We start from the raw sequence: 14,317 nt of genomic DNA on the forward strand, positions 1-14,317 counted from the left end.
CCAAGTGATATAATAGTTTTATTTGAGACATAAAAGCACATGTGTTTCTGTTACATAGTGTGGGGTTTAGGGTCCTGGTTTCTAAGACAAGACTATTTCACCCTGTATCACAGCTTCCTGGGAAATGAATTAGGGAGCAAGACACAGCCTGGCAAGAAAATCATTATTGTTGCTGGGAAGTTGCAAAGAAAGGGGAGAGCTTATTCAAATTAGTGTAACAGAGCCCCCAGGACGAAGAGAGTGGTGCAGGGAAAAGGTCTGAATTCCTGGTGTTGGTGGGGACACTGGCACATCCCACAGCAAGGACTCACCCCTCAATGGCAGCAGCTGAGTCTTGGGAGGGGAATGGCGGGAGGGCAAGGGCTCCTCAGCTCCCTCCCTGGATTCCCGGTTCAGTCACCCCTTCCCCCTGAATAATTCAAAGAGGAAGGGCAGGGTCTATGTCATGGACACTGCTACTTGTTCGATGAAGCTGGCCAGGTTTATGTCCCGTTCTGAAAGGCCGGCACACTCATGGGTGCTCAGCGTGATGTGGACCTGAAATGAAACCAGAAATTCTGCTTCCACTGACTTCACTTAAGAACAGGAGGGAGTCACTAGCTGCTGGGCGCAGCCCTGCTAGGAGCTCCAGAATAGCAGCTGGCCACTACGATCTCTCCTGGGGACTCCTTCCTGACATGTCTGTAACAACATCTACATCTCCCCTTTGCTGTCTTTCAAAAATAATCATGACTTCAGCTATAGAATAAAAACTTAATATCCGAATGTCAAGAGCAACCTAAAAGCTAAAGACAAAACCAAAAACCAATGCCAACTCCTAAACACTATCCATTCACAGATGGCCTCTTCTACCCTTACTGTTTTTTTTTTTTTTTTTTTTTGAGACTGAGTCTCGCTCTGTCGCCCAGGCTGGAGTGCAGTGGCGCTATCTTGGCTCACTGCAAGCTCCGCCTCCCGGGTTCACGCCATTCTCCTGCCTCAGCCTCTCCGAGTAGCTGGGACTACAGGCGCCCGCCACCACGCCCGGCTAATTTTTTGTATTTTTAGTAGAGACGGGGTTTCACCGTGGTCTCGATCTCCTGACCTCATGATCCGCCCGCCCTGGCCTCCCAAAGTGCTGGGACTACAAGCGTGAGCCACCGCGCCCGGCCCCCTTACTGTTTTTATAAACAGAGGCCAGCGGAGCTTTTGGGCACATGGTAGACATTTAATGACTTTCTATTCATTAAGCAAATAATTTAATAGGTTGGCTATGTGTGTTTTTTTGTTTTTTTTTTGAGACGGAGTCTTGCTGTGTCTCCCAGGCTGGAGTGCAGTGGCTCAATCTCTGCTCACTGCAAGCTCTGCCTCCCGGGTTCCCACCACTCTCCTGCCTCAGCCTCCCCAGTAGCTGGGACTACAGGCATCCACCACCAGGCCGGCCTAATTTTTTTGTGTTTTTTAGTAAAGACGGGGTTTCACCGTGTTAGCCAGGAGGGTCTCGATCTCCTGACCTTGTGATCCGCCCACCTTGGCCTCCCAAATATGTGTGTATTCTTAGTTCAAGTTTATTACTTTTTCATTCTTCCATACCTCCAGCAAGATTAAAGAAAGCCGTTTAGAGCTACGAACACTGAATAAGTATGCCTGATTCCCACAGCCTTTCCTTTGTTGGGTTTTGCCTTCTTAATGCCTACTTAAATGTCTACTTTAACCACAACTATCTCATGCATCTTTTAATTTGCATTTCTTTCTGTAGTAAGACTGATTTTTTTTCCAGGGGTATTTATGTTGATTCTAGGCATGTGCAATCTCAGTGAGATTGGAAATGAGATGAGTGGATGACCTATGGGTCAGGAAGGCACATTGTTAAGTCCAAAAGCCTTCAGAATGTGTCGGAGTTCGCAGTATTTGGATGAGGGCAGAGCACAACAGAGGCACACAGCATCACTCACCTTGTTGTACACGTTAAACCATTCAGGATGGTGGTCCAGTTTCTCAGCCTGCAGGGCCACTCTTGTCATGAACCCAAAGGCCTATTTAAGTGGAGTGAGAGCCAGGTTAGTGTTCTAAGAGAAAGGACTTCTGGACATCACCAATTCAAGGCCTAGACACAGGAGGATGAATTCGCTTCCCCCCAGGAGACTCCTCTATCTTTAATCATTTCCCCCTTGACATCCTGTCACTGGTTCTCAGGTCTGAGTTAGAGATTGTCCTTGCAGTAGGAAGAAAGTCTTGCTATTTAGGACGCCAACAAGGTGGGAACACCACAACAGGCTTTTGATCTGGCCAGTCTTGGCTGTCTGTTCAAATGTCTTCAGATGTGCATGTTTTCTACTTGCACTATCTCGTCAGAAGACTGTTGCTAAAAGTTCCAGGAAGGGAGAGCCCAAGACACATCCTCCTATGGCTGTCCAATCCCCAAAAATGATACTTTCTGAGTTAGACAGGAAAATTAATTTCCCCACTGGCACAGTGCCCAAATAACTGGATGAGTGTGGTGTCTGAGAGTCTTGGCTAACAAGACATGAAGGGAGAGAACATGCTTTGTGAGGTGACCCCATCAGCCCGTCTCAGAAAACTCTGTCCCACCCTGGTGCCATACCCTGTTGAAGTCTTTGAAATGAAACTGCTTGAAGATGGCATCGCGGCCTTCCAGCTCATTCCACCCCACGGCCCTCAGGTTTGGCAGCAGCTGGTCCCTCTCCTCAGCGCTCAGCCTGTGTGCTTTGCCAGCCTAGAAGAGGGAAAAAAACAGAGGCCCAAGGGCATTTCTCTTTATAGGTCAAAACAGAGGGGCTCCAACCCTTAGGGGAACTTAGCCTCCACTGGCTGCTTTGGACATGGGTGACCAAAGGGCAGCAGGTCTTTGAGCAATAAGCTGGGAGGCCTCAAGGGTGGCACCCTGCCCAGGAGGTGGGGTCCCGGCTCGTCTGCCGATAGGCTCTCAGGTCTTGGGTTTTATACTCCACACAGAGAAAGGAAATCTCAAAAGCAATGTAATTCATATGACGGGGACAGAGAAGCACTCTTCCCCCACCCTGCCCTCAAAGCCTTACAGACCTTCCCTCCATGAGATCTATTACATCAGTGAGGGCGTAAAAGCAAAATAAATCCCAGATGCAAATATATTACTCCACAACCTCTCAGGAAGAGTACCCATGACTGTCCCCCCTTCCTTTTCCTATTACATACGTCATCATATGCACCCCACGTCCCTACTGTAACTTTCACGTGTATTGAAGAGGAAACAGGCCTAGAGAGGGGAAACGACTTGTCTGCTGTTCTTTCCCGCCCACCCCTAGCCAGTGATGGCGCAGTGTTGTCTGTGTGTCAGCTTCCCTGGGGCTGGATGAAGGAGCTACATTTAAAATAAGTGTCCAGCCCATTCTTAGCCACACTGCGGCTGACCGCCGTTGGCACTACCTCTAGTAGGTCCTCAGTCACGCTCCCAGGCAGCCTCTGGTCCTGAGCCGCCAGGGCTAGGTTTCTCTGGTTTTCCGTCTGTTTTTCTGGCTGGTTGGGAAACTCAGGCCAAAGTGGAAGGAACTTGGCCAAAGGCAGCTGGCAAACCTAGTGCCCCATCCTATTTACCTAATGTGCAAAGTGCCCTCAAGGCAGCCCAAATTGGCACAATTCAGGCCATGAGTGGAACCTCAGAGAATGCAAGGAAGCAAGGGTCAGTTTCATCCTAGGAGGATCCAGGTCTGGGAGCTTAACAGATCCCAGAACCTAGGCTTCTAGAGTGGCACCACCCCAGGGAAGAAATAGAGTGCTGAATTGAAAAGATATCCTTAGGGGTGGGGAGGGAATGTGAGGGAGGTTAATTTAGCTTTTATGAGGCAGCCCGCAGTCTGGAGACCATGTGTTGATTGGCAGGAGGTTTGAGCCCCGCTTTCACCATTTACCAGCCAGGTGGCTGTACCCCTCTTGGCAGAACCTCCACCTCCACTGATCATCATGAGGCGCCAATGGGACACTTTAGGAAACTCTACCGCTATAAAGCAAATGTCATCTGCATTACAAAAAAAATACTTCCTAAGGCAAGTAGGCTTGTGATGGGCCTGATAGCATTTGGGGTAGCTGAAGCATCGCAGTGCTTTCCTAAGTCGTCTTTTTTCCCTCCTGAAAACGTGAGCTCTCTCTTGACTGATGGAGCTTGGCCCCTCTCTTGCCCTCGGCTCTGGATGGCTATAGGGATTGAATGGCAGCAGCGATGTGCATCATCTGCCCAGTAGGGAGGTCTCTACTCCAGAGCTGGCCTTCTCCCCGTGGCTGACCGCCTGGTCCGTGTATCCAGACAATCAGAAGTCAGCCAAAGCATCAGAGCCCACTGTTTACTTCCCTGGCTCTTAAAGGAGTGGGTGGGTCCAGGTAAGCTCTTAGAAGGCTTCCCTTTCTCGGTAGAGACTTCTGGAACCCCCCAAGTCGCACAGCCTGGGGCTGAACTGACAAACCTTCCAGGTGCCGGCTCTGCAGACAGACAGGGGGGCGGTGCCCCGTTTGCCTCCTCTAGCGAGGTGTGGGGAGTGGTTACCGATTTCCCAAGCCTGCATCTCTGGGACCTCAGCGCCCCTCACAGCCCCTCTCCCTCGCCCAAGTCCCTCTCCTATCAAAAGGCCCTCCCAGTCTTACCTGCTCCGAAGGCCTGTGGACCAGAAATGGTCTGATGAAGCTCCCGAGCTTACAGCAGAGCAAAGGCCCCGCCCTCGCCCCGGGGGGTGGGTGGGGGAAGCTCACCCGGGAGGAGGGCTGCTCCAGCGCCACCAAGCCCCCGTGGCCGCGCATGGGCCTCAAGCCGGCGCGGGGGCTGACTCTGGGGCCCGGGACAGCACATCGGCGCAGAGCGTGAGTCCCAGGCAGACCCCGTACCCAGAGTGCCAGCGGGAAGGGGCAGCGGACAGGCACGCGCAGGAGCGCGCAAACTCAGCCTCCCTCTCGCTCCCACCCCAGTATAAAGCAGAATCGGGCCACTAAGGGGACGAGATCTGTGGACTCCTCCACAACTGTCCTCCCCGGCCCAGGAAGGTCGTAGGCCCCGCCCCCGGCAGGGTCCCGGAACGAGCACTGGCCGGGGTCAGGGCAGGCCTGGCCTCCCAACTGGGTGGGATTCGGACCCGCCACCGCCCCTCTCAGGGCCTCAGCTTCCCCTCCCCGCCGCCGGCGACAGAGAGCCGGGCAGAGACCCCACTCTCGGACCCGGGCGGCTCCGCAGGGGGCTCGAAAAGACCCTCCCCCGCCCCTTCCCGTTCCCACCTCGCCCGCGGCTGCCCTGGCCCCGCTGCCCCGATCGCGGCCGCGCACCCCTGGACTCACCATGGCGCGGGGGGCAGCAGGTGGCCGGCGGAGAGGGCAGGCGGCAGCTGGGCGCGCAGGCGGCCGTCGGGGGGCGGGGCCGCGCTGGGGCCGCCCTCCGGTAATGATTAACATCCCCAGCCAGGGACGCGCTCGGCCTGCTTGCTTCCAGCACTTTCCTCGCTGCTCAGAGCCATCCTCCGTGCTTGTTTCAGGGAGCTAGGGTGAAGCATGAGGGCTCCAAATGCCCGCTTCTGGGTTGGAATCCCACCCCGCCGCTTACAGCTGGGTGGCCCTGGGCCCCAGAATACCTATTTTTTTCTTTATAAAAATCTCTTATTTGGATATAATTGACATGCAATAAATTGCACATATTCAACGTGTACAATTTGATAAATTTTAATATGTTTCCCTCGTGAGACCATCACCGAGATCAAGATTATGAACATATCATCACCCCTGCAAGTTTTCCCGTTCTCTTTGCTAACCCCTTCCTCCCGAAACCTCCTGCCCAGGCAAGCACTGATGTACTTTAGGTCACTATAAATTAGTTTGCATTTTCTAGAATTTTATGTAAATGAACCATACAGTATATACTCAGGATAACTGTTTTGGGGTTCAGCCATGCTGTTGCCTATATCAATGGTTTCTTCCTTTTCTGGCTAAGTAAAAGTTATTTTATAGTATTGCATTGTACAGATAGACTACGATTTGTTTAGTGATTCACTATTGGACATTTGCGTTGTTTACCTTTTGGCTATTACAAATAAAGCTGCTGTGAATATGGTGCACAAATCTTCGAAAGTACATATGTTTTAATTTTCCTTGAGTAAACACTTAGGAATGGAATGCCTGGGTCATATGGTAGGTGGACTTTTATAACTTATTAGGAAACTGCCATACTGTTTTGCAAAATGATTGTTATCATTTTACATTCCTAGCAGCAGTGTATGAGGGTTGCAGTTCTGTGTCCTCACCAACACTTGATATAGTCAGCCTTTTAAATTTTAGCCATTCTAATTGGTGTGTAGCAGTATCTCATTGTGGTTTTGAGTTTCCTTGATTAGTAATTGTATTGAATATCTTTTCATGTACTTATTTGCTAAGGATAAGTTTTTTTTTACTGAATAGCATGTTTGAATTTCCTGCCCATTAAAAAAGAAATTGGGTTGTTTTCTTATTGAGTTTTGAGGGTGTTTTATTCTGGATATAAGGACTTGATCAGGCAGTGATTTGCAAATATTTTCTTTGCATTATCTTACGGTGCCTTTCAAAGAGCAAACATTCCTAATTTTGATGAAATCCAATATATCAAATGTTTCTTTTATGGATTTCTATTTTGATGTTGTACGCATAGAAATCTTGGCCTAACCCAAGATCAAAAAGTTTTCTCCTATGTTTTATAGCTTTGGTTTTACATTTAGTCTGTGATCCACTTTGAGTAAATATTTTTATATGCTTCAAGTTATAGATCCAGATGCACTTTTGCACATGGCGGTTCAGTTATTCCTTTCTCCACTGAATTGTTTTCGCACCTTTGTAAAACATCAATTGACTGTATACATGTGGGTTTATTTCTGAGCCCTTTCTTCTGTTCCATTGATCTGTTTGTCCGTCATGACAGGACACTACCTTGTCTTGATTATTATAGCTTTATAATAAATCTTAGAGTCAGATTAGAAAAGTCCTCTCACATTTCACATTTTTTCTATTAACTTTTATTCTTGTACTCCACTTTTATTCCCCGCCCCCCCGTCACCGCCCATAGCAGCCTCTCTAATGTGTTAATGTGTATTTTTGTTTGCACATGTTCTTGCAAAATGTGTGGTGTTGTTTCGTCTATATATATTTTTAATTATGTAAATGGCATTATGTAAATATATTACATTTCTCAGTCTGTTTCTTACAAAACAGAGTATTTAATGGAAAATTAAGATCTACCCATGTTGCTATATGTATATTCAATCTGTAGCTTTTAACTGCGGCCTAATATTTTGTAATGAGAGTCTGCCATGGGTTTCTTGTTCTATCAGTGATGGACACTCAGGTTCCCTTCAACTTTCTGCTGCTACCACCACCTCCCAAGCCCGTGAGCATGTGGGCACACAAACACATACATACACAGAGTTAAACAACAATGCTGCTGCAGTGAACATCTCTAATAGCTCCCTGGGCTGTGGGCAGTCTCTCAGGCAACTTAAGTATATCCATACCCTATAAATCCAGCAATTCCCCCCATGGGTGTGTATCTCAAAATAGTTCTAGATGATGTCCAGAATGGGGACACCAGTCCTCATTCTCGCCTGCACGGCGTGAGGGGGTACTATTTCCATATGCACCTTACACATACATACTTACACTTCCCATTAGCCAGCTTTTTATTTTTTGTCAGGCTAATAGCTATAAAATGAGAGCTTTTTGTGATGCAGGATTTTTCTTGACCCCTTTGCTGGGGTTGCAGCAGGGAGTGCCCTATCTACTCAGCTCACCAGGACACATCTGGCTTGTGTTACAGCCCACGGCTCACGCGGCCACTGCGACTATATGCTCAGCCCCTGGCGGGAGGGAGCATGTGACCGAGTGAATGCAGGGTCCGGCCAGCTGCATTGAGCCATGACACAGGAGCAGGCTCTGTCTGGGGCCCACAGCCAGACCAGGTGTGTCACCCCAAGGAGACTGTGGCAGCACCCAGGCGGGGGTGTCTGAAGCCCCAGAGAGGGGTGTTACAGTGTGCTAAATAGCTCTTTTATCTCCACCATCTGCAGCCTGATGGACAGCGGCATGTTAGCAGCTCAGGCGGCCCCTTTCTCCACTCTGGCCCGTGGCTCCTGGACCAGCTTGGCCCTGCTGCGGCTTCTGTTCTGTGGGGCAGCTGCCCTCCCCACCAGTGAGGGTAGAGGGCCAGTGTTACAGCCTTTGTGGGTGCCCACATTTGGTGGGTCCTGAGCTCTTGTTCTGCGTCCAAGAAGAATGAGGTCATGCTGACAGTTGAAGGGTGATGAGGATGGAGAATTTTATTGAGTGATGAAACAGCTCTCAGTGGAGAGGGAATGAGAAGGTGGGGTTGTCTATCTTAGTGTGGGTGAGTCTAGGGGGTTTTATAGGCGCAGGATTGGGGAGGGGTGGGCTGTAGGTAGTATTAGAAAAGGCAACATTTGATTGGTTAAAAAGCATTATTCAGAAAGAACCAATCAGGAAAGGGTGGGCAAACAGGAACAGAAGTTCTCACCCTGGGTTGAGGAGTTTCATCCCAAACCAGCAGTCCAGGCTGTTTTTGGCTTGAAGATGGGGCTTCACTGGGGACCCACCCCCATCTGCCGCCTAGGCAATTGTCTGCCTCCTGCCGCTTTCAATTGTTTTACTCTACATTGTTTTCTGATGACTAATGATTTTGAGAACCTCTTCATATGCTTGTTACCATTTGGGGGTTACTATTTGTGAATTGCTTTTTAATATCCTTTGTCAATTTTTGAGAATTTATAGTGCTCTCTTTTTTTAGTTGGTTTGTGGGTGTTTATATAAAATCTAGACATTAATTACTTGTCAGTTTTGATATTGCAAATATCTCCTCCCATTCTGCCATCTGTATACTAACTTCTTCCACGAGATCCATGATGTCTGTGGGCAGAAATCTTATATTATGGTGTAATAAGATTTCTCTTTTTTCCCTCTGCCTTATAATTTTGTGCATTTGAAAATTTATTTGATAAGTCCTCTCCCCACCCTGCTACAAAAATATACTCCCTTTTCTTTTGTTAACTTTATAGTTAGATAGATTTAAGACCTAAATGTGAAAGGTCCCTTTTGGTATATAGTGTTAGGCAGGATGTTAGTCTTCAAAGATAGCCCCCCATGAACCATGACTCCCAATATTCACACCCTGCATAGTTCTCACCCATGTTGAATCTGGGATGGCCCAGTATGACCAATCAAATATGGCAGAAATGTCACCATGTAACTTTGTTTTGATACAGTGTCTTGCTCTGTCACCCAGGCTGGAGTGCAGTGGTGCAATCATAGCTCATCGCAGCCTTGACCTCCTGGGCTCAAGCGATACTCCTGCCTCAGCTCCCCCAGGTAGCCACCATGCCTGGATAATTTTTTAAATTTTTTATAGAGGCAGGATATTTTTATGTTGCCAGGCTGGTCTCAAACTCCTGGGCTCAAATGTTGGGCCTTGGCCTCCCAAATGTGAGATTCCAAGTGTGAGCCACCACACCCAGCTATAACTTCTAAGACTAGGCCAAAGAAACTCTGGGATCTGTTAATCATTCTCCAGCCACATGAGTGAGCCTTTTGGATGCCCAGACCTGCCAAACCTTCAGATGACTGCAGCCTCACGAGACATCTGACTTAAGTCCCACGTGAGGCCCCAAGTGAGACCAGTCAACCCATGGAAGCATGAGAAATCATAATTTTTGTTTTAAGCCACTCAGTGTGATGATTTGTTCTGCAGCAATAGAAACAAATGGCAGGAACAAAATTTGATGCCTGAAAGTGGAATGTTGCCATAAAAGCAACCTAAAATGTGTAGCCATAGGTTGAGAATGGGTGGTGAGAGACTGTGGAAGGAAAGACTTAAGGACAGCAAGAAGTATTCGCCTTCCACCCAGGAGGCAGAAAGCCTTGCTCTCATAATTAACAACCAAGTATCCTGAATTCCAAGAGGGCAGGTCCCTCCAAGGAGAGGCAGGATGTGCAGTCTGGCTCACTTGGGCAGCGCTTGGAGGAAGGGGCAGCCTCCATTAAAGTGGGTAAGAAGAAAGAAATCAGTTCAGTTTTAACAAATTGTTGGGAGCCAGGTATGGGCTGGCGTGTCGGTCTGAGATAGCAGGGGGCCCAGACAAGGTGAGAGTTTGCACACACTAACCGCTTCCTCTCTGTGCATGCTCGCAGAGTGCTCCTCTGGTGAGGGAGTGGAGAAGGATGAGGGAAGGAGAGGGACCCACTCAGTGGTGTGGGGGCTGAAGGGGCTGTTTTTGCTGTGGGAAAAGCGCCCAACCCCCTGTCCTAAGCCCCCTGTTCAGTGGAGCAAAAGCCTTACGCCACAAGCTGAGGCCAGCAAACCCTGTCACTCCCAGGGCACAGCCCCATGGTGGCTTCATTTCTGGTAGGAGAACCCCCCTACCCTTGGGGGAGGTCCAGGAAACCGTACTGGGACCAAGATCCTATGTTAATATCATTCCAGGTCAGCTGCCTCTGGGGCAGAGTGGGAAGCTCTCCCACGAAGAACCTGCCCCGGATATAAGGCAGGGTCCACTGCACTGAGGCAGATGGGTGGGAAGGCTGAGAAAGCTCCACAGCCCCGGGCAGCAGAGAGCCTACACTTACCTCCCCACCACGAACCTGGTGGTGGGCAGCCAGCCTGGTAGTCACCACCGGGAGAAGGGCAAGAGTATGGAAAATATGAAGAAAGACACCTCTTTCCTGTGGGGCCACTGGGGACGTGGCAATTACTATCACAATGAGAGACGGCTGTACACCTCCAGAATGACTGGATAAAAGGCCACCTGACCCTACCATGTGCTGATGGGGAGGTGGCATCGCTGGAACTCTCATGCTTTGTTGGTGGACATGAAAAATGCTTCAGCCACTTTTTTTTTTTTCAAGTGCAGTTAAATTTTACTTATATTTTGTGGTTATTTGCCTAGTGTCTTCTGTGTTAGCTTCCTAGGGCTGCCATAACAAATTATCACAAACTTGGTGGCTTATTCTCTCACCATCCTGGAGGCCGGAAGTCTGAATGGAGGCGTCAGCAGGGCCATGCTTCTCCCGAGGGCTCTAGGAAAAAGTCCTTCCTCACCTCTTCCAGCTCCAGGTAGCTCCTGGAGTTCCTTGGCTTGTGGCAGCATCACTCCTATCTCTGCCTCTGTCTTCACATGGCCTCCTTCCCTGTGTCTCTACATCTTTTTCTTCCGTGTCCAGAACCCAGGAGCACATTCTTCACTGAAATCATTCTCTGCTGCAGCTTTTGGAATCCGGTCACTCTTGAAAACACCAAAGGCCACTGGAGCCTGCAGCTGCCCATCATGTCAAGATCTGCTGATGTCATGGTAGCACTCAGCAGTGGCAGCCCATTGCTTCAGCTCCTGGAAAAACAAAAGGCCATCTGCTGAGTCAGAGGTCCCACCAGAAGCCAAGTCAGCCACTTCTGAAAAGCATTTGGCAATTTCAATTTCTTATGAAGTAGAACAGACACTTACCTATGTATCAGCAACCCCACTCCAAGAGAAATGAAGACACGTCCACACAAAAGCCTGTGTGCTAATGCTCATGTTTGTGGCAGCTGTGCTTGAAAACAATCCAAATGTCCATCAACAGGTGAATGAATACACAATGTCGTATGTCCGTAAACTGGAATACTAATCAGCAATATAAAGAAATGAACTACTCACACCTTTCACTACATGGGTGGATATCAAAAGCATTAGCTGGGAGTAACAGCATGGAAGACTGTGCTATATTATTATTTTTCTTTTTTCGGGGGGTGAGAGGGGGGAACAGAGTTTCTCTCTTGTTGCCCAGGCTGGAGTGCAATGGCATGATCTCAGCTCACTGCAACCTCCCCGTCCTGGGTTCAAGTGATTCTCCTGCCTCAGCCTCCTGAGTAGCTGGGATTATAGGCCTGCGCCACCACGCCTGGCTAATTTTTGTATTTTTAGTAGAGACGGGGTTTTGCCAAGTTGGCCAGGCTGGTCTCAAACTCCTGACCTCAGGTGATCCACCCACCTCGGCCTCCCAAAGTGCTGAGATTACAGGCGCGAGCCACTGTGCCCGGCCTATATTATTCTTTTTATATGACATTCTGAAAACCACAAAACTAGGTATAGGGAGAGAAGAGAGTAGTGATTGCAAGGGGCAGGAAGGGAAGGAGTTGACTATAGAGGGGTACAAGGGAAATTAACCAAAACATTCTATGTATCTTGATTGTGGCGTGATCACATGACTAGATGCCTTTGTCAAAAAGATGAATATGTAAATTATATCTCAATAAACCTGACTTAAAAAACAAAGCTAATCTACCATGTTAAGCCTGCAGATAACTATTACCACTGGGGAGTCAGTGCTAGAAAGAGACTATGAATGGGTTTCTGGTAGTACCCTGTGTCTTCATCTGGCAAAGTTGGTCTTTGGGTGTATACGTCTGTCAGTCTGCAAAAATTCTTCAAGCTGAATCCCTATGAATTATGTACTGTTATATATGTAATATTTCAATAAAAAGTTTTTTAAAAGACAGTGAGGAAAATATTATTGGAAAAAAAGAAGATTCAAGAACAAGTAGGAACACTCTTTCTTCAGTAACCTGGAAGAGAGGAATGGTACCCACTGAACTCATGCTTGGCTTCTAGCAGCCTAGAATACCATTGAGAAGAGGGAGAGCAATGAGCTAAAAAGAGGGCCTTGGACAGACTTCTCAGCTAGCAAATGATTCTCAAGGTAAGAAGTGGCTTCATGGTAAAGGTCAACTCAAGGGGAAAGCTGTAAGACTCCTGTTATGACCTTAGAAAGATTTAAGACTCTGTCTTACAGATACTTTCAGGTAAACAATAGCGCTTCTAAGAATCTGCATGATGTGCCTCCTAGACCAACTTTGCCAGGCAAAAGGGCTGTTAAAGACCTAAGAATTTTGTTTCTCAGCACCCTGATTCTCGGACCAAGGTACACAGGGGCCTCTCTTCAAGAGATTTGTGGCTGTAATTTTTGTCCAATAGAAGGAACCTCAATAAGGTCTATAGGAACCTCACAAAACTTTTAGTAGAATTGTATTGGTACTGGCACTACCAACTTGAACTAAAGACAGAGACAATTCAAAACAAAAAGAGTCCACTGTACCTCCCACCTTTCAGAGTCAGACTGAAAACCTACTCCACTTCAAACATGGACATATCTAAAAGAAAAGATAAGTCAGATTTCAGAGATAAGAGCTTGGCTTTTTGAGCCAAGAGCTATAATCACTTCCAGGGAGCAGGACTGGGCTATCACTGGGGAACTGGCAACATGTGCCCTGCTGGATTTTAGAATTACCATGGACCCAAAACTGCTATGTGCCCTCTGCCTTTTTTTTTCTTTTGAACAGGAGTGTTCAAGTTGTCTGGGGCCCCATGTTGTGCTGAAGCAGCCTCAACTTCCCTCTTTTGATGCCTCTGTCTGTCAGGATGGGCTGGGTAATGCTGCAATAACAAGTAACCCCCAATCTCAGTGGCTCAACACAACAAAAATTTCTTTTTTTCTCTTATAACATGTTCAATACAGGTAGACAGAGGGACTCTATGCCTTGTAGTTACACAGGAACCCAAGCTGATGGAGGTTTCATCTCTCATATATTTCCATAATCACTGCAAAAGTGGGGTGGGATCGTGGGGGGTTAGCAGCAGTGGATCTTAAGTTTTAGCTCACATGGCTGTGCCTAGCTTCAAAGAGAGTGGGGAAGTGTAAATCTACCATGTGCCTGAAAGCAGAGTGCTGGAATTCTGCATTTGATGAATTACATGAAGGAATTTCATAGGGACCCACTATCCCTGTGATGAAGCACCTAGTGAAATCAGCTGCTGGCCCAGGTAGAAAGAGAAGTCACCCTTTAGGCTACACATCCTGGGACTGGGGACCTGGGCCATGTGAAACTGTAGGGTGTGGCCTGGTCTAGGGAAACTATTGTGCCCCAAGGGGCCTCTGGGCCACCCTAGTAGAGTCTAGAGGCTGGTAATGTCTGGATTTCTTTGGGCCATCTCCTGATCATCCCATTCTACCCCCTAGAATTTTGCCTCTCCATTAAAATAATTCAATAGTCACCTCTTCCAAGGGGCAGGGACAGATCCAGAATTTTGTATGAGCCTGATGCTTAATGGAATTTTGGACACTTTAAGAGGAAGAACACAAATTACAAAACCAAATTAAAGTACAAATATAAGTATTTACTTAGAAGGAGAAAGGAATTAACAACAAATTGCAAATTAAAAAGAACTATTAGAAACATCACACAGTTCAGAAAAATAATATTTTTATGAGCTGGCTGACACACCTGTAACAGTTTTCCTTTCCTACC

At 47.8% G+C, this 14,317-nt stretch overlaps 1 protein-coding gene across 2 annotated transcripts; it reads right to left on the reverse strand.

Annotated features, from left to right (window-relative positions):
- Nucleotides 1-5,445, reverse strand: PCBD1 (pterin-4 alpha-carbinolamine dehydratase 1). 2 transcript variants are annotated; one of them, XM_032139314.2, is made up of 4 exons: nt 5,296-5,445; nt 2,585-2,716; nt 1,935-2,015; nt 1-537 (listed from the first exon to the last, which is right to left on the reverse strand). In XM_032139314.2, exons 1-4 carry the CDS (start codon nt 5,407-5,409, stop codon nt 439-441), a joined length of 426 nt encoding a protein of 141 aa, XP_031995205.1. In that variant the 5' UTR covers nt 5,410-5,445; the 3' UTR covers nt 1-438. The 2 variants fall into 2 exon arrangements, with proteins under 2 accessions (XP_031995205.1, XP_031995197.1); XM_032139306.2 differs by lacking the exon at nt 5,296-5,445 and adding an exon at nt 4,615-5,224.
- Nucleotides 5,446-14,317: the final 8,872 nt, after the last annotated feature.

The sequence above is a fragment of the Hylobates moloch genome, unplaced genomic scaffold, assembly GCF_009828535.3.
Source record: "Hylobates moloch isolate HMO894 unplaced genomic scaffold, HMol_V3 SCAFFOLD_3, whole genome shotgun sequence".
Classification (NCBI taxonomy): Eukaryota; Metazoa; Chordata; class Mammalia; order Primates; family Hylobatidae; genus Hylobates; species Hylobates moloch.